General features: G+C 36.6%; 1 protein-coding gene across 3 annotated transcripts in view; it reads left to right on the forward strand.

The window, feature by feature from the left end:
• The window catches only part of LRP6 (LDL receptor related protein 6), a 178606-nt gene that overhangs the window by 74653 nt on the left and 78874 nt on the right, over positions 1 to 25079 (forward strand). For 2 of the 3 annotated variants that reach the window (XM_064591557.1, XM_064591556.1), the window contains one exon: positions 24138 to 24334. In XM_064591557.1, the coding sequence (XP_064447627.1) occupies positions 24138 to 24334 (197 nt within the window). Of the gene's footprint in view, positions 1 to 18616; positions 18722 to 24137; positions 24335 to 25079 lie in introns of those variants that run through there. The other variant, XM_054507171.2, reaches the window with a different exon arrangement.

Here is a 25079-nt window from a genome sequence, read left to right on the forward strand (position 1 = left end):
GGTATATGATACAAAATCAATACACAAAAATTAATTACATTTCTATACACTAGTAACAGACTATCAGAAAGAGAAACTAAGAAAACAATTGTATTTACTATAGCATCAAAAAATGTATGTATATAGCACACGGTAATAGATTTAACCAAGGAAGTGAAAGACTTGTACCCTGAATACTATAAGGCACTGAAGAAAGAAATTTGAAGACACAAATAGATGGAAAGATAATCCGTGCTCATGGTTGGAAGAATTAATTTGTTAAAATCTCCATAGTACCCAAAGCCAGCTACAGATTACGTGCAATTCTTAACAAATTCCTGTCAGGTTTTTCACAGAAATAGAATAAACAATCCTAAAATTTGTATGGAACCACAAAAGCCCCCTAATAGCCAATGCAATTTTGAGCAGGAAGAACACAGCTTAGAGGCATCATGCTTCCTAATTTCAAACTACATTACAAACCTACAGTAATGAAAACAGTATGGTATTGGCATAAAAACAGACACATAGATCAATGGGACAGATTAGAGAACCCAGAAATAAACCAGTACATATATGAACAATTAATTTATGACAGAGGAGCCAAGAATGTACAATAATGGAAAAGGATAGTCTCTCCCATAAACGATGTTGGCAAAATCGGGCAGATGCACAAAAGAATAAAACTAGACCTGTATCTTATACCATACACAAAAATCAACTCAGAATGGGTTAAAGACTTAAATTTAGAAGTGAAACCATAAAACTCTTAGAAGAAAACATAGGATAAGCTCCTTGACATCATTACTGGTGTTGATTTTTTGGATTTGTCAACACAAGGCAATAAAAGCAAAAATAAACAAGTTGGACTACATCAAACTAAAAAGCTGCACAATAAAGGAAACCATCAACAAAATGAAAAGGCAGCATTCAGAATGGGATAAGATATTTGTAAATTATATGTTTGAAAAAGTTGCTAATATCTAAAATATATAAAGAACTCATACAGCCTGATAGTAAAAAATCTCATTAAAAAATGGACAGAGGAATTTAGTTTAATTTTTCCAAGGAGGATTTGCACATGGCTGTCAGCTACAGGAAAAGGTACTCAACATCACTAATTATCAGAGAAATGCAGATTAAAACCACAGTGAGTTATCACCTCACATTTCTTAGAATTTTTGTCATCAAAAAGTTAAGATAAGTATTGGCAAGGATGTCGAGGAAAGGGAACCCTTTTGCACTGTTGATGGGATTGTATATAGGTGTAGCCAGATTGGAAAACAGTATGGAGGCTCCTCAAAGAATTAAAAATATTACTACCATGTGATCCAGTAATTCCACTTTTGGGTATATATCCAAAGTAAATCAAAATAGGATCCTGAGGAGATGTCTGCACTCCCATGTTCATAGCAGCATTATTTATAATACCCAGTACATGGAAACATTTATGTCTGTCAATGGATGAATAGACAAAGAAGATGTGTGGTATGTATATATTCAATGCAATGTATATATCATTCAGCCATGAGAAGGAAGGACATCCTGCTGTTTGTGATAACATGGGTGGACCTTGAGGACATTAGGTTTAGTGAAACGAGCCAGATAAAGACAAATACTACATGGTATCAGATATATGTGGAATCTTTTTTTTTTTTAAGTTAAACTCCTAAAAACAAGGAGAAGAAAAGTGGTTGCCAGGGGTTGAGGGGTAGAGTAAATAGGAAGAGCTTTTGTAAAAGGGTACACACTTTAAGATATAAGATGAATAAGGTCTGAGGATTTAATATGTAACATTGTACTTATAGTTGATAACACTGTACTGTATAATTGAAATTTGCTAAGAGAATAGAACTTAAGTGTTTCCTCCTCCCTGATAAAAAGAAAAACCAAAAATGCTTGAGATGTGATGATTAACTAGATGGGATCCTTTTACAATTTATATGTGTGTTACATCATCACTATGTACATTTTAAACATCTTTCAATTTTATGTCAGTTATACCTCAATAAACCTGAAGAAAAAATTACTATTATAAAGCAAAAGAATGAGGAACAGATTAATGTCCTTACACAGAAAACTCTCTAGAAGGATATGCCCACAGAACAGATCAAACCTCCATTTAAAAATACACTATCAGTAATTGAGACACCAATATCCCATGTCAAAAACCAAACAAATTAAAATTAGAAAGTTCAGAAATGAGGGATGCTTGGGTGGCTCAGTCAGTTGAGTGTCCGACTCTTGATCACGGCTCAGGTCTTGATCTCACAATTGTGAGATCAAGCCCCATATTCGAGCCTCTATGCTGGGCGTGGAGCCTACTTTAAAAAAAAAAAAGCTCAGAAATGAGATGACAGAACTAAGAATTCTAAATAAAAGAAGAAAAATTATTTGAGAAAAGATAGTTAAACTGGAAGGGACATAAGAGTGAATAAACAGAAAAGATCTTTAGGAGTTGAAAAGGAAAAATTTGAAGACCAAAAGGAAATGTAAAAATGTAAAAAGGGTGGGAGAAAAAGTGACTAATATTGAAGATGGTCAAAGAAGAAACAACACAGATAAAAGACCCTCTTAGGAAGATAACCAAAGCAAGGGAATAGAATACGTAAGAAAAACTATAATTCAGGAAAAGTTGCTTAAAACAAGATTTGAAAGTTCAGTTTGAAAGAAAACACTATGGGGGCACCTAGGTGGCTCAGCTGGTTAAGCACCTGACTATTGATTTCGGCTCCGGTCATAATCTCAGGGTTGTGGGATCGAGCCCTGCGGTGGGCTCCATGCTGAGTGGGGTGTCCACTTGAGATTGTCTTCCTCTCCCTCCGCTCCTTTCCCTGCTTGTATGTGCTATCTCTCTCTCTGTCTCTCAAATAAATAAGTAAATCTTAAAAAAAAAGAAAAAAGAAAACACTATGTACCTAAGAATAATAGTCAAAACAAACAACACCAAGACATATTCTAGTAAAATTATTCTGTAGAGAAAAAGAGTACTCTTTCGGCCTCTAAAATAAATTACTTAAAAGGAAAAGAAAATTGAATTAGCATCAGACTTTCCCGCAGTTTCACTTCACGTCAGAATTAAATGGAGTAGTATTTTAAAGATACTCAAGAGTGAAAAAAATGTGAGGCAGGTTTTTAAAAAAAATACATCACAACTGATTCTCTCCTAGTCTGCCACTCTTACCAACACGCAGGAAGTCAAGAAATACTATTTCCCTGAATCATTCCTGAAAATGTGGTAGTGTCTGAGCTTTAAACCACCAAAATGATGAGTGAGATATCAAAAAAGGTTTGATGAAGAACATTAAATTATAATTACTTGTGGTATGAAAACTAAAGGAGGATTCAAATCAAGAGGGTATAGTATGTAACAATTATTTTTAGATAAGGTAAAGTACCACTATAAAAAACTGGAGGGAGAATAGAGGGTATGTACAAAATTTTTGTAAAACTCTTCGTAGTAACTATATTGGTGTATTGATATTAATACTCAGTCTGAGGTTTTTTTGGGTTTTTTTTTTTTTTGAGATTGTTTAATGTTGGATTAAGTGAGTAATCATTGGGTGTATTCTATTGCCCTTGCTTATGCAGGATTTTCAATGTGAAAAGAAATAAATGTAATACTCTAGAGGTTAAGTAAGGAAAACTGATAATTCTGAGTTTTACTTGGAAGTACTGGCATGAGCTCATTAGGTATTTTATGTTACATGGATAAATACACACAAATATGTTATGTTTATTTCCTGACTATGACCACTGAAGAGGAATAGGGGGAATAAAAGCACCCATTTTATAATCTTGGAAAACTGTTCCACCTTAAAAGAAATCATATCTTTCAGGTGAAATTGTTGATTCTGTGTCTATGGCAAGAAATGTACAAGGTGAGCTAGAACATATGTCATACCAGATAGCAAAGAATCTGTTACAGACTCTAGGGTTATTTTAATAAGCCTGGAGAAATAACTTGAGAAGCCTTTCTTGGTTCAAGAATGGAAAGCAACTCATCAAGTATGTTTAAATCCTTGAGTTCATGATGATAATTGTAGAAAGGAAGTGGTGAGTTTGAGAGGATGATAGGGAACCAATTCATCATTACTCCTAATTTGGTAATACAGGAAAAGAAGCAATTTATTTTCCCTTTCCTACGTGAATCTACCAGTAGCTAACAAAACAGTAGATATGGGAAAGCTGTTCCCACTAATATGTGAAAAGTAAATAATATAATTAGAATATCAGCATTTTATAACTTCCAGTGAACTATTGAATCTAGGCAGTGAACATCAATGGCTGCTAACATCACAGCCAGAAAAAGAATAGACATTATTTGCCTCCTGTTGGAAGAAAAGTGCATCATCTTTCATTTTGCCAAAAGTATCAGTTCAACATGAGTCTGATCGAACCTGGAATTTGCAGGAGAAACAGAGGACAGAGAAACATATTCAACTGCTATATGAGTTTGCATCAGTGGATATGGACACAGAGGTCAAATACATCCCAGGTTCTTCAACAGATAAACTGTAAAGAATGATGATGGAACCTGTAGATTAAAAGAGACTGAAAAAAGAGGGTTGAGGAAGGATGAATGGGCTGAGCACAGGGTTTTTAGGGTAGTGAAAATAATTCTGTATCATACTATAATGATGGATACATGTCATCCATTTGTACAAATCTAGAATGGACAACATCCAAGACTGAACCCTAATGTAAACTATGGACCTTGGGTGATTATGATGGGTCAGTGTGGTTTCATCAAGTGTAACAAAAGTACCACTCTGGTGGGGGATGTTGATGATGGAGAAGACTGTGTATGGGGGTAGGAGGTATATGGAAAATTTTCTGGGGCACCTGGGTGGCTCAGTCATTAAGTGTCTGCCTTTGGCTCAGGCCATGATCCCAGGATCTTGGGATCGAGTCCCACATCGGGCTCCCTGCTCGGCGGGAAGCCTGCTTCTTCCTCTCCCACCCCCTCGCTTGTGTTCTTGCTCTCGCTATCTCTTTCTCTCTGTCAACTAAATAAAATATTTTTTTTTCTTTAAAAGAAAATTTTCTGTACATTCTCTTCAATTTTGCTGTGAGCCTAAAGCTGCCCTAAAAAAATAAAGCCTTGAGACTTAAGAGATACAGGAAGTGAAAAACAATAGGTCACCAATCTAAACTTTTCTGTGGATGCACACTCAGCTAATAAAACTAAAAAGTAAGGAAGTGATTACTGTAAAGTCAGAATAGTGGTTACTTTTGAGGAGAAAGAAGGGTCGTGAAGAGTTTTCTGAGGTGGTTAGCAAATTTCTTTCCTGATTTGGGTGAAGGTTACAGGGTGTCTGGGTGAAGGTTACGCTAGTTTTTTCTGTATCAGCCTTATTTTATAAAAAAAAAAAAAAAAGGTAAAAAACAAGTTTCTTGAAGCTTCTCAGCAGATAAAGGAAAATGAATTACCAGCACACGTTGGAAAGGTGGAAACTTAGGAGTTCTTTGCAAGAAAATGTTTTCATCAGATTAAATTTGAGGAAAAAAATTTTCACATGTAGTCACTAAGGGATGTAATGTATTTTAAAAATGCAGTTTTTGTGTGTATGTTATTTTAATTAACTTTATTTTATGTTAATTAATTTATTTGTGTGTAAATTTAATTAACTTTCCTATGGTGGTCTCTGTTTAAAATTGGGGCATAATACAGTAGAGGTAATTCTACAAATGATTAAGTTAATGTTATTCGAGATAGAAATCTTTTGGAAGTTAAGATAAGGGTAGACCTTAGAGTACCCAGGGAAAGAATAAACTCTGTATCCCTTAAACAGTCTTCCTTCAGTCATCAGTGTTTTGATTTTTGCTTTTGATAAGAGCATGTAGCACTATGAGGTGTCTAGTACTTATGAGGTGTCAGTAAATGTGGATCAGATGATATTATTTATTATAGAAGAATAATTGTATGCTATTCTTTATGAAAATGGTGCTTTTGATTAGTCATCAGCAACGCATGATCTTTTTAGCTGCTCTTCCAGTGATAATGGATTTGTCCTTAAACTTCCACACTTTCTGAGTTCCTTTTGAGAACACCAATGCATTTGTCAAAAAGCCATACAAATACTTGAAAGATGCAGTTTGGTCTTGGAAGGAGTAAGCCAATTGATCATCAGTTGAGAAAATATCCTTAACCTTAGATTAGATCTGTTAAATTCTGCAAAGAAATCTCACACAGAAGTAAAAAAAGTGTCTTAACCCGTTCAGTTCTGGGAAAAGCTACATAATTGTTGATTTCAAATCTGAAAAACCCACATGAGCTGTACGATTTCCATGATGAACTTCAAAGATTCATTACTGCCCCTCTTCCTTTAAAGAAAATAAACAACAGGAATTTATAGTGTATACTTATTTATATTTGTATATCTCCTTTCAAACAGTCTTCATATAAGCTGTGGAATGTAGTTTTAAGTATCAGTTGCTTTTGGACACAGATAACTCAAGGCTCTCATATGTATTTCCTAACATACATTAATACTCCTAAACACTATCTGTGCAGAAGGTACATTACCTGTGAGACTGTTATGTGCTTTGTGAGATAATAAAATTCATAGTTCATTCATCTCCAGTGGGAAGACTGCAATATTTATCTTTGGGAAGACTACAATATTTAGTTTTTAAGAAAAAAGTTATCAGCGGGTGCCTGGATGGCTCATTTAATTAAGTGTCCAACTCTTGATCTCAGCTCAGGTCTTGATCTCAGGGTCGTGCTGGGCATGGAGCCTGCTTAAAAAAACAATTATCAATATACAGTTCACCCTTGAACAACATGGGTTTGAACTGCACAGGTCTACTTACATGCAGATTTTTAAAAAATACAGTACAATAAATGTATTTTGTCTTCCTTATGATTTTCTGAGTAACATTTTCTTTTCTCTAGCTTACTTTATTGTAAGAATATAATATATAATACATATACAAAACATTTGATAAATTGGCTCTTTATGTTATCAGTAATGCTTCTGATCAACAGTAGGCTATTGGTGTTAAGTTTTTGAGGAGTCAAAAGTTGTGTGGATTTTCCATTGCGTTGGGGGTCAGTGCCCCTAAACCCTGCATTGTCAAGGGTCAACTGTATTGTTAAGGTGGCATTTCTCCCTAAAATGATCTGTAGATTCAATACAGTCTCAACAAAAATTCCAAAGGAGTTTTTGAATGTGTGTGTGTGCACATGCATGTGCACACGTGTGCGCATACTTTTTTTTAATGACAAATTGGATCTAAAATTTGTATGGGAATGTCTAGAACCTATTAAAATAGTTCAGTCGATTTTATTAAGGTAAAAAAATGTATGTCATCTTTCAACTTGATTTCAAGATTTACTGTAAAGATAGAATAATTAAAACAATGAGGTATTAAATCTAAGGATAGAGACCAATGGAACAGAATAGAGTTCAGAAACAGGTGCACATATAGTTAACCGATTTTAAAGTAGATATCAAGGGTGTAAATATGCTATTTTAACCTGCCTTGACAGATACTGAAGAAAAATAATAAACTTTAACATCTTGAGGGAATAATTAAGGCCTTTTCAGAAAATAATTCCTAATAACTAGAGTCGGGTTTTTAAGTTAAGGTTATTAAAGAACACTTTGTTTTGTCAGTGTTATTCAGCAGCAGTAGGAAATGTGGGGGAACGGTTGGAGGCAAGTCTAGGAGGACGGATAGGAGCCAGATCATGTGGGTCTAGTATTCTAAGATAAGGCATTTGGAATTTTATCCTGAAAAGTAGTAGGAGTCATTGGAGATTTTCAAGTAGCAAATTGACCTGGCTAGATTCATCTTTTAGAAATCCCAATTTGATAGTTGTATAGAAAATGGTTTGAAGATTATTTGTAATTAGTTCACTTCCTTAAGTCTTCCAGTAAATCATCATTATTCTCAGGTGAAGTACAAACTCTTCATTGCGACTTAAATGATCTAATTCCTTTATCTCATTTTTAAAAATGTTCTCACCATTTCCTTCCTTGCACACTAAGACCCAATCCTGATAAACTACCTGTAGCTCCCTGAAGATAGATCTGTGATAACTCCTTTTTCTGCTTTGAATGGCTGGTTAGATGGAAGTGCCATTCCTTTGAGATGGATTCAGAAAAGTAGAATAGGTTCTTTTTTCTTTCTTCTTTTAATGTAGGAAAAGAGTGAGGTTGAGTTCAGCTTTAGACATGTTTGCAGTTGAGTTGCTTAGAGAAAATATAGTTATGAAATCTGGAGACCTTTGGATCTATGAGCCTGCAGCTCAGTAGAGTAGTCTCACAGGGCGATATAGATTTATAGTTATTATCAAGTTAGTGGTTATTAAAACCAGGAACTATAAACATAGGGGAATTTTGTATCAGTACTAGAGACTTAGGCAAAGATAACAAAATACCAGAAACCTTGAAGAATTTCTGCAGGGTTCAAGATTGAAGGATGTCCCAATCTGACTGAGCTGTTGTGTGATTAACCATCCCTTTTTGCCTGGATTTCAGAAAACCCCTCAGACCTAGGCAGACTGACATGTTTCATTACCTACTGAACTTGTGAAGAATCTACTTCCCAAAGAAGCAAGTTGAAGAGATTTGCCCAAATAAACAATAAAACCACAGCTCTCCAGAGGTGATGGCTAGAGTTGAGGGTGAGGAGGAGGAGGAGGGGTGGGCTAGGGTGAAAGTAGGCCTCATCTGGATTCTGTTAGCACTTCTGGGAGACATACCAGGTACTGAAGGACACGTATGTTATGGCAACCATACTTGACGTGATTGAGCATGTTAGGCAAAGATCAGAGGTGTAGTTAAAGCTGGCTGTGAATGAGCACAATGGTGTCGGAGAATAAGCAGACTCAACATATATTAAAAGACTTCCTGGGGGCGCCTGGGTGGCTCAGTTGGTTAAGCGACTGCCTTCGGCTCAGGTCATGATCCTGGAGTCGCTGGATCGAGTCCCGCATCGGGCTCCCTGCTTGGCGGGGAGTCTGCTTCTCCCTTTGACCCTCCCCTCTCTCATGTGCTCTCTCTCATTCTCTCTCTCTCAAATAAATAAATAAAATCTTTAAAAAAAAAAAAAAAAGACTTCCTGGTGCTACCAGAAACATGCAAAAAAAAATACATGAATATGCTATTATTGCTAGCCTCACATCCTCCTCTCCTCTGCATGATTTGATTTCCAAATTAAAGTAAAACTGCAAATTGAAAATTTATTTACCTTCTCTCTTCTTGATCTGAAAGCCTGGACCAGGACTTTTTATTTTTTTTTTTATTTATTTTTTATTTTTATTTTTTTTAATTCATGAGAGACAGAGCGAGAGAGAAAGGCAGAGGGAGAAGCAGGCTCCCAAGGAGCAGGGAGCCCGATGCGGGACTCGATCCCAGGACCCTGAGATCATGACCTGAGCCGAAGGCAGATGCTTAACCATCTGAGCCACCCAGGCGCCCCTGGACCAGGACTTTTTAGGCTGTAACAGAATTGATCTCAACTTCCAATAAAGTACAGACCTCCCTCTGAAATACAAGCAAATAGAAAAAAAGAAAAAAAAGACACACAAGAAGATACTACAGTCCAAAGAATGACCTGTGTCAAGGAATCAGAGCAGATGTCTTCCTGTAATCTCCTGTAAGACAGGGGAGAAAAAAATTATCAGAGTTTAAGAGGATACAGTATACTTGCAGATAGAGTAAGTAGTATGAAAGAATACATTTAAGATCAGTAAAAACAATGATAATAAAGAGCATGATTGTTTAAAACAGTTTAAGCATTGAGGACTAAAAAAAAACAAAAAAATAAAATCAGTGGAGTAGAATTTAACCTTGAGAAATTCTGCCAGAACTTGGAGAAGCAGAGATGAAAACGATGGAAGAAAAGATGTGAGGTCTGGAGGTTGATGCAGGGGTTGTTCATGTGTTACTGCAACAGAAAGATAGGACATATGTAAAGAATCAAAATATACTATTTCCAGTGCTCTTTCCGAAAAAGTTATTTGATATGCTTTAGAATTAAAATGTAGAGCTTGAGTGAGGAAGTCAGATAATTAAATATTTTTGAAGAATGAAACCAGTTAAACATGGAGTTAAATCTAGTAATTGCTGTTAATGTGCTTTTAAAACTTAGACCATGAGATATTTTGAAATAGAAAATTAAAAAGTATATAATAAATATGTAAATATCAAGTGTTAATAGTAAAAATGAGAAATGATGATGGGATGGTTAGATGAGGAAGAAGGGCCTGCAGGAGTAAAACCATCTTAATGTCTTACCTTATACATGGGGCTATCAGGAGATACTGCCTATTCTTGCAATTGATAGTTATCTAAATTGGATCAAATATGACTTAAAAACAAAGATAATTGAAATTGAGTAAAACAGTTTGTATATCCTCCAGATCCCTAGAGACAAAGAGGGAGCACATAAACTCAATCTAGTGGGAAAAGTCCATGAAAAAGGGGAAAGGGGGAGAGTAAGGAAAGAATAAAAATGGACAGCATAAGAAAGAGTAGGATCTAGCAGTTATGCTGTTAAATATAGATGCAAGATATAGATTCTATAATCTGAATGTTGAACAATATCCGTTTTTAACCATACTGCCCTATTGTGAAACATTTAAGTTGTAATTTTTTACTTCTATAAATATTGTTGGAATAAAGAGGAGCCTTATGAATCTGTATCTTTGATTACATACTTAGAATTAATTACTAGAAGTAGGATTTGTATATCAAGGTACATAGAGATTTTAAGGCCATTTTTTTTTCATGAAATGATTTTAATGATTTCTCCTGTCACACAGTGTATGTCTGAATCTCTTATCATTTTTTTTACATTAAGAAAAAAATTTTATCCATTTTGAAATTTTAAAATACATTTTATTGTATTTTTTCTTTACTGGTAAAAGCAAGTATTTTCCATAGTATTAATTATAGTGGATTCTCATTATTCATGGTACTTAATTCTTTAAAGTTGTTGCAAACACTCAGATAGTGAATACAGAATCAGTGCTCTTGGGAAATACAGAATTAGATTCCTGCTAGCTTGTGGTCAAAACATTTTCATCAACTGATCATTTCATAATCTTTTTCATGTAGGTTTCTGCTTAAAAACATTTTAATATATAATGTTGAGTTTTAAACAATATGGAATTTTAAATTATAGCACAATCATTCAATGTAGTGTTATATAGCCATCAAAAATAATGTGAAAGAAATGTTTAATAACATGGTGAAAATCTTTACAATTCATTGTTAAATGAAAACAGGTCATTATGGTGCAGTAAATGCCACAAATTTACAAAAACTCATTTTTGTAAAAAAAAAAATAATCAAGATGAGAGGGAGAGTTGGAGTCTTTCAAAATAACCATTTTTCTCAAGGCAGATTAACCACTGTTGAGGAGAAATAAGGACTTTGGGGCCTTGCATATATTCCCAGTGAAGAAGTGGAGTAATTAGGGGTGCTAAATGCTCTTTATTCTTGGCTTAGTGCAGGTACCCCCATCATTTCTTGGTTTGGCTTAGCTTTTTTCTTTCTATCCTTCAGGGGCTATGATTTAGAGCAAATGGATTTTTACCAAATTTTATCTTATTTATTTATTTTTTAAAGATTTTATTTATTTATTTGACAGAAAGAGACACAGCGAGAGAGGGAACACAAGCAGGGGGAGTGGGAGAGGGAGAAGCAGGCTTTCCGTGGAGCAGGGAGCCCATTGCGGGGCTCGATCCCAGGACTCTGGGATCATGACCTGAGCCAAAGGCAGACGCTTAACGACTGAGCCACCCAGGCGGCCCCAAATTTTAAATTCTAAACCTTGTTGTTTAGTTGGTTTCCTGTTGTACCTTAACTATTATAAAAAGAGAAACCAGTTTTTCCATTCCTTGATGTTTGGGAATTGCTTGGATTTGTATATATACATGTATGTATTGTACACATGCTTTAATAAAGGACTAGAAAGATGTTCTTTTCATTTCTCTTTCCAAATTTTTATGGGGAACATACATGTATTTCTTTATATAATCAGGAAAAAATAATTGCTTTGGAAAAAAAGTAAATACCAGATTTTGATGAAATGGTTTAGATGCCTTTAATGTTTATCTTTTCTTTCTAGGGTGCCTGGGTGGCTCAGTTGGTTAAACGACTGCCTTCGGCTCAGGTCATGATCCTGGAGTCCCTGGATCGAGTCCCACATCGGGCTCCCTGCTCGGCAGGGAGTCTGCTTCTCCCTCTGACCCTCCCCCTTCTCATGTGCTCTCTGTCTCTCTCATTCTCTCTGTCTCAAATAAATATCTTTTCTTTCTACTCCAGATATAGTATTAACTTTACTTCTGTCTGGCCTACCTACAGTCTTCTTGAACACAGTGTAGTTCCTTCATGTGAGGCCCAGTTAGATGTATAAGACACTATTCAAGTTGTTTATCCACTTTTAAATTATTTATCTTAGTTGTAAGAGTTTTATGTATTCTGGAAACACTTTTTTCATTGCATATATGATTTAGAATTATTTCCTTTCAACTTGTGGCTTTTGTTTTTATTTTCTTGTTGGTGTGTTTTGAAGCATAAAAGTTTTTGATTTTGATAAAGTGTAATCCGTTAGCTTTTTCTTTTGCTAAAAGTGTTTTTGATGTCTTTAGAAATCATTGTCTAATCCGAAGTCATGAAGATTTACAACTATGTTTTCTTTCTAAGAGTTTTATTGTTTTAACTCTTAAATTCAGATTTATGCTGCATTTTCTGTAAGGCATCTTACACTCTTATGTCAAATGTATTCTCAGATATTCAGTTATTTTTTATGGTGTTGTGAATGAATTATTTAGTTAATTTCAATTTATATATTCTTTTAAGATGCCATATCTAGGGGCCCCTGGGTGGCTCAGTCGGTTAAGCGTCTGCCTTTGGCTCAGGTCATGATCCCGGAGTTCCAGGATCGAGCCCCACATCGGGCTCCCTGCTCAGCGGGAAGCCTGCTTCTCCGTCTGTCCCTCACCCTGCTTGTGCTCTCTCTCTGTCTCTCTCTCAAATAAATAAATAAAATTATTAAAAAAAAAGATGCCATATCTAATTGAGATCATAGAATATTTGTCTTTCTCTGACTTATTTCACTTAGTATAATGTCCTCAAGGTCCATTCATGTTGTTGCAAGATTTCCTTCTTTTTTTTTTTTAATAGTTGAATAGTATTCTGTTGTACATATACACACCACATTTTCTCTATCCATCCATTTGTCCATGGACACTTAGGTTGTTTCCATGTCTTGGCTACTTTAAATAATGCTTAGTGAACATGGGTGTACAGATATCTCTTTGACGTAGTGATTTTGTTTCCTTCAGATATTTACTCAGAAGTTGAATTACTGGATCATATGTTTCTATTTTTAATTTTTTTTTAAAGATTTTATTTATTTATTTGACAGAGCCAGAGAGCACAAACGGAGGGAATGGGAGAGGGAGAAACAGGCTCTCCCCACTGAGGGAGCCTGATGAAGGACTCGATCCCAGGACCCCGAGATCATGACCTGAGTCGAAAGCAGATGCTTAACCATCTAAGCCACCCAGGCGCTCCTCTATTTTTAATTTTTGAGGAACTTCCATACTGTTTTCTATAGTAGCTGTACCAATTTATATTCCCACCATCAGTGCACAAAGGTTCCCTTTTCTCCACATCCTTGCCAGCATTTGCTATCTCATGTTTTTTTCTTGTTTTTTTTTTTTGTTGTTGTTGTTAATGTGTGTCTAGCCCTGTGGAAAGGTCTACTGGGGGGCCCATGGTGGAGCTGATTTATCATTTTCCTTGTCCCCATGAGGAGGCTTCTGTCTCTTTCCTCGCTGTCCCCCATGGCCTGGGGCTAAGCTTTTTTCCCATTTGAAAAGATTTGAGATTCTGTCTGTGGAGTCCCTGTCTGGGTGAATCCAAAACAGAGATCGCTGAGGGTGAGCATTTGGGACAGTCATCAAATATATAGGAAGCCCCACTAGGTTCAGGCAACTTTCTAGGCACTGACCATGACCATAATCCAGTGCACAGAGCAAATAACATTGCTGCCTTCCAGAGGTCCATTCTAGTTGGGAGTCAGACAGTCACACAGTGCAGCCAATGTGACATTATCCTGCCTCCTTCTAGATATGGATGAATCTTCCTTCCCCCTTTTTTTTTTTAATCGAACAATCTGACATCAGTTTCAAATGCACAACATGGTGACTTGACAAGTTTATACCTTATGTTATGCTTACTACAAGTGTAGCTACTGTCTGTCACCATATAATTCTAGTACAGTACCATTGACTATATTCCCTGTATGCTATCTCTTGTCTTTTTAATGATAGCCATTCTAAGAGGCATGAGGTGATACATCATTGTGGTTTTGATTTGCATTTCCCTGATGACTAGTGATGTTGAACATTTTTTCATGTACCTGTTGACCATCTGGATATCTTCTTTGGAAAATGTCGTTTTAGGTCTTCTGCCTAATTTTTTTTTTTTTTTTAAGAATTTATCCATTCAGGGACGCCTGGGTGGCTCAGTTGGTTAAGCGACTGCCTTCGGCTCAGGTCATGATCCTGGAGTCCCGGGATCGAGTCCCGCATCGGGCTCCCTGCTCGGCGGGGAGCCTGCTTCTCCCTCTGACCCTCCCCCCTCTCATGTGCTCTTTGTCTCTCTTATTCTCTCTGTCTCAGATAAATAAATAAAATCTTTAAAAAAAAAAAATAAAAAAAAAATAAAAAAAAGAATTTACCCATTCATTTGACAGAGAGAGCGAGAGGGAACATAAGCAGGGAGAGTGGGAGAAGGAGAAGCAGGCTTTCCATTGAAAAGGGAGCCTGATGCGGGGCCCGATCCCAGGACCCTGGGATCATGACCTGAGCTGAAGGCAGACGCCCAACGACTGAGCCACTCAGGTGCACCGGTCTTCTGCCTAATTTTTAATTGGATTATTTGTTTGTTTTTGATACTGAGTTATGTAAGTTCTTTGTATATTTTAGATATTAACCCCTTAGCAAATACATGATTTGCAAATATTTTCTCCCACTCTGTAGGTTACATTTTTATTTTGTTGATCACTTCTTTTGTTGTGTAGTGCTTCTTAGTTTGATGAAGTCCCATTTGCTTATTTTTGATTTTGTTGCTAGTGCTTTAGATGTCATATCTAAAGAATCATTGTCAAGAACCATGTCAAGGAGCTTTTTCCCCCTATGTTTTCATCTAGGTATTTTATGTTTTTCAGCTCTTAGATTTAAGGTTTTAGTCCATTTTGAGTTAATTTTTGTAAGTGGTATAAGATAGGGGTCTAGTTTCATTCTTTTACATGTGCATGTCTAATTTTCCCTGTACCATTTATTGAAGAGGCTGTCTTTTCTCCACTGAGTATTCTTGGCTTTCTTGTCAAATATTAGTTGATCATATGAATTTCTGTTTTTTTTTCATTGCTAGTATATAGAAATGCAATTTATTTCTGTGTGTATATATATATTTTAAATTCTTTAGTATTTTCTGTTTTTAGAATCATGACACTTATGAATAATGGCAGTTTTACTTCTTCCTTTCCAATCTAGATGCCTTCTTTCTGTTCCTGTTTTGATAGTACTGACTAGATCCTCTGTTACAGTGTTGAATAGAAGACATCCTTGCTTGATCCTGATCTTTGGGGGAAATCATTAATTATTATTATTATTTTTTATTATTATTATTATTTTGCCATTGAGCATGATCTTAGCAGTAGGTTTTTTGTAGACACCTTAATGAGGTTGAGGAAGTTTCCTTCTATTCCTAGTTTCTTCACAATATATACCATGACAGGTATTATATTTTGTCCAGGGCTTTTTCTGCATCTATTGAGATGATCATGTGATTTTGTTTTTTATTTTGTGAACATGATGAATTACATTAATTGTTTTTAGTTGTTAAACCACTCTTGGATTCTTGGGGTAAATCCCATTTGGTCATGGTTTAGAATCCTTTTTAGATGTTACTAGTGTCAGTTTGCTGACATTCTGTTGAGGACTTTTATGTCTTTATTCATTAGAGGTATTGGTCTGTAGTTTATTTTTCTTATTCTGTCTTTGGCCTTGGTATCAGTATAATACTAACCTCATGGAATGAGGTGGGAAGTTCCTCTTCCTCTATTTTCTGGAAGGGTATGGGATAGATAGTATTTCTGCTGTAATAGTTAGTAGAAGTCATTAGTGAAGTTATCTGGGCCTAGGGATTTCTTTATGGGAAGATTTTAAGTTATTAAGGCAATTTCTTTAATTGTTCTAGGTCTTTAGAGTTTTTTTAAATTTCTTCTTGAGTCACTTTTTTTTTCTTTTATTATGTTATGTTAATCACCATACATTACATTAATTTTTGATGTAGTGTTCCATGATTCATTGTTTGTGTATAACACCCAGTGCTCCATTCAATACATGCCCTCTTTAATACCCATCACCAGGCTAACCCTTCCCCCCACCTCCCTCCCCTCTAGAACCCTCAGTTTGTTTCTCAGAGTCCATAGTCTCTCATGGTTCATCTCCCCCTCCACTTCCCCCCCTTCATTTTTCCCTTCCTACTATCTTTTTTTATTTTTTTTAATTTTTTAAATTTTTTTCACTTTTGTTAATTTGTTTCTTTCTAGGAATATTTCCATTTTGTCTAGGTTGTCATAAAGTTATTCATATCTCCTTATAATCCTTTTAATTTCTGTAAGGTCAATAGTGATGTCTCTCTTATATTCATGATTTTATTCACAAATTTCCCAATTTACTTCTTTTCTCTTTTGGGGTCCCAGTCTTCCTAAAGGATAGTCAGATTTGTGGATCTTTTCATAGAATCCACATGCAGTTTTACTGAATTTTTTTCTCTGCTGTTTTTGTGTTGTAATATTTCATTGATCACCACCCTAATATTTTTATTTTCTTTCTTATGCTAGCTTTGCATTTAGTTTGCTCTTTTTTTCCCCTAGTTTCTTAAGCTTGAAGCTTAGTTTATTGATTTGAGATTATCTTCTTTTCTAATACAGGCCCTTAAGGGGTAAATTTATAGAATTTACCCTAAGCACTGCTTTGGTGGTATCCCATACATTTTTTAATAAATTTTTTTTTAATTTTTTTAATTTTTTATTTTTTTAAAGATTTTATTTATTTATTTGAGAGAGAGAATGAGAGAGAGAGAGAGCATGAGAGGGGGGAGGGTCAGAGGGAGAAGCAGACTCCCCGTCGAGCAGGGAGCCCGATGCGGGACTCGATCCAGGGACTCCAGGATCATGACCTGAGCCGAAGGCAGTCGCTTAACCAACTGAGCCACCCAGGTGCCCAATAAATTTTTTATTTGTCATATTTTCATTTCCTTTTATCTGAAAATATTTAAAAGAATTTCTTATGATTTCTTCTTGGATCCATTGCTTATTGAGAAGACATTAAGGAAGAATTTTAGAAAATTCTCATTTGTGAATTTCTCAAATTTTGTTGATTTATTAATGAATTCTGTAGTTCTCAGAGAATACACTTTATATGATTCAGTCTTTTTTTTTTTTTAAGATTTTATTTATTTATATGAGAGAAAGAGAGAGCGCACGTACGAGCACCCTAGGACCATGACCTGAGCCAAAGACAGGCGCCCCTGATTCAGTCTTTTTTCAAATGAAATGAGATTTATTCTGTGACCTAGTATGTGGTCTATCCTGGAGTAGGTTCCATGCATACTTTGAAGAATGTATGTTCTCCTGTTACTGGATGAGAATTTTCTTTAGAGGCTAAATTGGTTGATAATGTTCAGATTTCCATATCCTTGATGATTTTCTGTCCAGTTGTTAAAAAAAAAAAATTTATTTTTAAGTAATCTCTATACCCAATGTGGGGCTCAAACTTACAACCCCGAGATCAAGAGTTGCATGCTTTAGGGGCACCTGGGTGGCTCAGTCAAATTTAAGTGTCTGCCTTTGGCTCAGGTTGTGATCCCAGGGTCTGGGATCCAGCCCTGCGTTGGTCTCGCTGCTCAGCGGGGTGTCTGCCTCTCCTCTCTCTGCCCCTCCCCCCACTCATGCACATTCTCTCTCAAGTAAATAAGTAAAATGTTTTTTTAAAAAGTTGCATGCTCTATCAACTAAGCCAGCCAGGCATCTCATTTCTGTCTAGTTCTATACTTCTGTGAAAGTAGGATGTTGAGTGAGACCTTGGACTGTTAATGTTGAACTGTCTATTGCTCTCTTCACTTCTGTCAGGTTTTTCTTCATTTGAGGCTTTGTTTTTTGTGTGTATATGTTTATAGTTGTATCTTCCTGATAATTTGAATCTTTGTTATTATAAAATGTGCTTCTTTACCCTTGTATATTTTTTGTCTTAAAGTATTATTTTGTCTGATAGAGTCACTCCATCTCTCTTAATGGTTACTGTTTACTGTGACCTTTTACTCTCAGTTTGTATCTGTGAATATAAAATGTGTCTCTTGTAGACAGCATATAGTTGAATCTTGTTTTGTTTCACCCAGGCTAACAATCTTTGTCTGTATATAGAGAGGTATTTTTTTTGAAAAGGAAAAACTATATATTTAAGGTGCTCAAACTTTTGCCTTTTTTTTTAAAGAGATTTTATTTATTTATTTGACAGAGAGAGAGGACGCACAAGCAGGGGGAGTCGCAGGCAGAGGGAGAGGGAGAAGCAGGCTCCCCGCTGAGCAGAGAGCCCAACTCAGCCTCGATCCCAGGACCCTGGAATCATGATCTGAGCTGAAGGCAGAGGCTTACCCGACTGAGCCACCCAGGCATCCCCCAACCTTTTGCCTTTTTGATTGAGGTGTTTATTCACATTCAGTGTTATTAATGATATGGTTGGGTTTACATCTGACATTTTGATGTTTGTTTTTTCATATCTGTTCTTTTCTGCCTTCTTTTGTATTAAGTATTTTCTTTTTTTTTTTTTTTTAAAGATTTTATTTATGTATTTGACAGAGAGAGACACAGTGAGAGAGGGAACACAAGCAAGGGGAGCGGGAGAGGGAGAAGCAGGCTTTCTGCTAAGCAGGGAGCCCGATGTGGGGCTCCATCCCAGGACTCTTGGGATCATGACCTGAGCCAAAGGCAGATGCTTAACGACTGAACCACCCAGGCACCCCTTGTTTTCTTTTTTTTTTTTTTTTTTAAGATTTTATTTATCTATTTGACAGAGAGAGACACACAGAGAGAGGGAACTCAAGCAGAGGGAGTGGGAGAGGGAGAGGGAGAGGGAGAGGGAGAGGGAGAAGCAGGCTCCCCTCCTCCCCGGCAGCAGGGAGCCCAACGCTGCTGATCATGATCCCAGATCATGACCTAGGCTGAAGGCAGACGCTCAACAACTGAGCCACCCAGGCGCCCCAAGTAGATATTTTCTAGTAGATAATTCCTTTGTTGATTTGTTGATTTTTTTTTTTTTTTTTTTTTAAGAGTGGGAGAGAGAGTGTGGAGGGGCAGAGGGAGAAGAAGAGAGAATCTTAAACAGGCCCCACACCTAGCACATAACCTGTCTCGGGGCTTGATATCACACCCCTGAGATCATGACCTGAGCTGAAATTAAGACTCGGACACTTAACTGACTGAGCCACCCATGTGCCCCAATTTTTGAACTATATATTTTTTTAAAGATTTTATTTATTTATTTAACAGAGAGAGACACAGCGAGAGAGGGAACACAAGCAGGGGGAGTGGGAGGGGGAGAAGCAGGCCTCCTGCTGAGCAGGGAGCCAGATGCGGGGCTCGATCCCAGGACCCTGGGATCATGACCTGAGCCGAAGGCAGACGCTTAACGACTGAGCCACCCAGGCGCCCCTGAACTATATTTTTGAAAATAAAACAGTTTTAGTGTTTATTCTAAGGGTTGCAATATGCATTTTGTTTAAATCGACTTTATGATATTACTGAGTTAATTCCTTTATAGAAATTTTACTCTAGTGTGTCTCCATTTCCTCTCCCTTCCTTTTTGCTGTTATTGTCATTTATTTATTTTTTTAAAAAGATTTTATTTATTTATTTATTTGACAGAGCGAGAGAGACCGCGAGAGAGGGAACACAAGCTGGGGGAGGGGTAGAGGGAGAAGGAGGCTTCCTGCCGAGCAGGGAACCCGGTGCGGGGCTCTGGGACCATGACCTGAGCTGAAGGCAGATACTTAATGACTGAGCCACCCAAGCGCCCCTATTATTGTCATTTATATTACATTTCTATTATAACCAATATCATGTTATAATCATTATTAGTATGACCTTACATGTTTTATAAGGGTTAAAAAGAAAAAAGGAGAAAGCATTATATAGTCTTTTTTTTTAAAGATTTTATTTATGTGAGAGAGAGAGTGTGCACTTGCAAGAGAGCATGAGTGGGGGGAGGGGCAGAGGGAGAAGCAGACTCCCCTGCTGAGCTGGGAGCTGATGTGGGGCTCTATCCCAGGATCCTGGGATCATGACCTCAGCCTAAGGCAGACACTCCGCTGACTGAGCCACCCAGGTGCCTGGAGTCTTTTTGTATTAACCTACATATTTGCTGTTTCTGGTACTCCTTAATTCTTCCTGAGGATTTAAGTTACCATTTGGTCATTTCCTTGCTCCAGGATAATTCTGTTCTCTCCCCTGTCCTTTGTATTTCATATCTTTTATTTTTAAAAAATTTCTTGTCCTGGCAGCTTGCTTTCTGACATTTCCTGACTCTGATTCCTTTTCCCACTTTTTTTTGTGCCTTATTTTTCCATTATCTCTCTTGTACCTATCATTCTCATTTTTCATTCTGCTTAGAGTAATTTATCCTCAGTATGGGGCTTTGTCTGGAAGGGAGCCCTGGAATGTCAGCTTTGAGAGTTCACAGTGGGTTAAAGTGCACTAGCCCTTTCAGCGCCAACCATAAATTCATTGTATTCACTCATTCTTGGAGTGGCCAGAACCCCTCCTAGTCAGCTGATGTTCTCATATTTGTTTGCCCTACATTTCATTGTTACCTATCTTGTGTGTTCTCCTGTTCTTAGGTCTCCTGAAGGCCCTGTTTTTTCTTTCTGATTCCTCCTGCAGAAGTACTGAGGCCAGTCAGGTCTTATGGCTGTTAGTAGTTTTCCATACCTTTTTGGATTTTGTGGTAATATTTTTTTACTTAGCTCTGTTGTGAATGTTGCCGTGGGTTTTTGGTTTTGCTGCCTCGTTGTGCTTTCATGTGGAGGGCTTCTGGAGATTTTCCAAACCTTTGCTGCTACCACTGGTAGCAGTGGTATATATATTAGGTGTTATAACAGCTTCACCATATAACAATATATTAGGTATTATAGCAGCTTCACTACGATGAGGGAAACTCCCTTCCAAGGTTAGGTTCACATGTCAGAATTCATGACAGTAGTGCTTTGGTAGGACCAAACAAAGATTTATTACCCACACAAGTGGGGGAATTCTGAAACAGGGGCAGAGGACAGCTTTCTGGGAAGAGGTCCAGAAACAGAGAAAGTGAATACAAGTGCACAGGTGTTCTATAAAGGATAAGTCCAATTGATGCAGAATTTGAAAGAGGCACCCACCAAGCATGGAATACGAAAGAGGTAGCAAGTGGCTCATGTACTTGGGGGTATTGGTGGGATTGAGCCCTATCAGTACACTGCTAAAAATGACAGACACAGGGAGGGGATGATACTCAGAGGTTGTCAGCACTAAGTCAAAGTATCAACAGCGGTCTCAAGTTTTTTTCCATTGGTCTTCTTAGTACAGATCCATTTTTTAACTCCTGTTGTTACGACATACTACTGAAGGAACTGGGTTTTCATCTTGCCTGCCATTTTGTTTTTGGTACCCATGATCAACTCCTCCTTGAAGAAACTTATGTTTTCAGGGAGAAACCAAGAGGTGGGCCTACTTAGTAATCCCAACCAGAGAGATGAAAGGTGAAGACTATGTACAGTTATCTCCATTTTCAGAAACAAGTCACCATTGCTTGGATGAATCAATACATACCAAAGAATATGTTAAGAATGAGTGATAGCCTTCTTAATTCTGCTTTTTGTTCAGCTCTGTTAATTACATATGTCATTTAGATATTTAATTTTATCAAGCATTTACTGAGTGTCTAATCATTCCATTTAATTTGTATATACAGTATTGTGTGAGATCTTGGGAATATAAATAAGTCAGAGTCTAGTATTTACTTGATTCTAATATGACATGGATTTTAAGAACTTTTTATTGATTTATAGACTAATACAGGAAATGTACACCTCAGTTGTAAACTGTTACCCCATCTCAGGGATATTAAAATATTGAAAAATATATATCCTAAAATTGAGGGATTATTTGTGAAATGTTTATTAAGTACCAAGCATAATGCTGAATGCTTTTGCATATATTATCATTTAATCTTTACAGTAACTCAATGGGGATAGATTATTATCTTTCATTTATAGATAAAGAAAATAAAGTTTGCAGAAATGATGTAAGTAGTAAGTGTCAGAGGGACATTGAACTCAGGTCTGTCTGATTTCTTACCAATATATAAATGTTTTTAGTCAGTATATAAAGTGAGTGTATCTTTTAGGAAGGGATTTTGTTGTTCCTGTTTGTTTTCCTGTGTTTACTTCAGAGAGTGAATTTTAACTTTTTATTTAATAATATATAAAGGACTTAGAAGGCTTTTTTTTCTTCCCAGAGTTTTTCAAAGATTTGATTATGGAATTTGTAGTTATTTAGGGTGGTTAATGAAATGCTAAGTCATTTATTACTATTCTTCCTTTTTCAGTTGTGTTACTTCTTTCTTGGCAGCTTTTCAGAACTCTCTTACCATTACTGAATTTTGGTAGATTTTAGTGTGAAATATGTAGACCTATTTAAATTTGGATTTAAACTATGATTTCATTCCTATAAATAATATAAACACTTTGGTAAAAGCCATTCATTTAAAAAGTGGAAGAAACCACCTCAGAAGTTGACATTGTGACAGTTCTTTTGGGGAAATGAGAAGGAAAAGTAATCTGCTAGGGGAAAAAGAAGAAAAATGAGAGGAGAAAATTGTGGTGATGTGGGCTGGCAGAGTAGGGATGAGTGTCCAAAATAGAAAATTTGTTCGGTAAACTGGTCATGCTAATCTTGTATTCAGTTTTTTAAAAATCGGGCCTGAATTTAAAACACCTTAGGCTAGGACCATTCCATGTACAATAACAGATATTAACTCTGCTTAGATAAAAATTATCTTACTGCTCTTGAATTTAATTTAGTATGCTGGTGGTCTCTTCAGTATTTTAGATCATCAAGTGATGTCCAGGACCTAAAAACTGGATTATCTTCTCTAAAATATGTAATGTTCATTTCTCTTCAGTTGCTTATACTTTCCATTCCTCCCTCCCAGGCTATTTATGAAAATATTATATTTGACATTAGATAAATATCGAGTTTTTTTCTTGAATATTATTTTGGAGCAGAACATGATTTGTTCATTATTCAGGAATATTTACTAATAACTCTCCACGACACTGCAAAGTTCTGTGGTTGAGCACTAATCAGGTTCTCTGCCTTTCCTTTCATATAGTATGGATTGCTTGTGAGATTTTTGGGTCTGCTTTGTCTCATGAACATTGATGCCTGTGGCAGCACTTGTTGGGTTTTTTTTGCTACCTGACTTGTGGAGATTAAGTAACCATATAGCAGAAAGCAAGCACAAATGATTCTTTACCAGAGCTAGACTGGGGTTTGCAGAAAGAGCTCCACCAGAACACCTTTTTTAGCCTCAAGTATGTTTTTACTTTCACTTACCAAAACCATATGAGATGATGGGAGAAACAGGCTCAGATTCTTTGTTTTTACACATCAAGAAGGGGAAAACCTATTGCAGATATAAAACTACTTCACAGTGCCAACTTTAAACCTTGGGATTTTTCTTTTTGCCCACCTGTCTTCTAACAACATGAATTTTGTGGAAGGATGGAAGATGTGAGTCCAGAGATGGGAATTGACAGCAGTGCTAGTACTTGAGCTTTCTCTCTGCTAGTTTGTAATGAACCTGGGGCCTGTTGCCAAGTACTTGGTTGGGAGTTTTGGACACTATGAAAATACATTCAAATTTATCACATGACTTATTTTTCATAGGTGTGTTTGACCTTGAGATATGTGTTACTTGGGATTTGTGTGTGTTATTGTGGAAAACAAGATGTTTTAATGGGCAAAATCAAGTTTCGATAAAAGAAAATTTAGAAATGTTTGAGTTTTTCTGTTTTTGTTAATAGGCAGGCAGTGGTTAAAGGTTCCCTTCCACATCCTTTTGCCTTGACATTATTTGAGGACACATTGTACTGGACTGACTGGAATACACACTCCATTTTGGCTTGCAACAAGTACACTGGCGAGGGTCTGCGTGAAATCCATTCTAACATCTTCTCTCCCATGGATATACATGCCTTCAGCCAGCAGAGGCAGCCAAATGGTAAGTGATCCTGATTTTTGAATTGCAAGTTGGAATAGCTTTAGCACTCAGATGTCTGGCTTTAGTGAAGGAAGGAGCAGAGAGGACATATCCAAAGGTAGTAGGAAGGCATAAAACATAGGGAGAATGTCAAAATATAATTCAGGTTAAATGGCAGCCTAAACCATTTGTACCTTGTTGTCTATCACTGTTGGCCACCTCAGCCCTTTGTTTGGGTCTGGGGTTATGGTGGCTGAGAAGAGAGAAATAAAATAAGAAACTGAGATAGCTAAGCTTATACACAAGTGCATTTCTTCTTTATATTATTTCTCTCTAATGTGTTTTTAAAAACAAACAAGCACTTTTCTTAAATAGAAACCTCTGTGAATCTAACTGGTGAATTCAAGTACCTTAGGTTGCCTAATAAAATACCTGCTTTTTCTGTGCATACTCCCCCCGCTCCCCCCCGCCCCCCACCGCCCTTTTTCTTAGTTTTGCTTCTATTTTTGGTCAACCTTTGCAGTGACTTGGGCTTCGGCTGCTGGCAACAATTTTGTAAGAGAGGAGTAGAATTAGGTTTAAAAGGAATATGAGAATGTTAAGTGTTTGGCACTTGTATATAAATAAATGTCTGGCATGTGTCTAAGTATATTTCAGATTGTATTCCATAGCCAAAAATAAAGGGTATTTGGATTCTGCATTGCTTTGTATTAGCTCTATCCATTTAGGGGGAGGTAGTTAAATAATGAATATATTATATTGGAAT

This window comes from Mirounga angustirostris, unplaced genomic scaffold, assembly GCF_029215605.1.
Source record: "Mirounga angustirostris isolate CCGP_5_RB_7025 unplaced genomic scaffold, mMirAng1.0.hap1 SCAF_5, whole genome shotgun sequence".
In the NCBI taxonomy this organism is placed as follows: Eukaryota; Metazoa; Chordata; class Mammalia; order Carnivora; family Phocidae; genus Mirounga; species Mirounga angustirostris.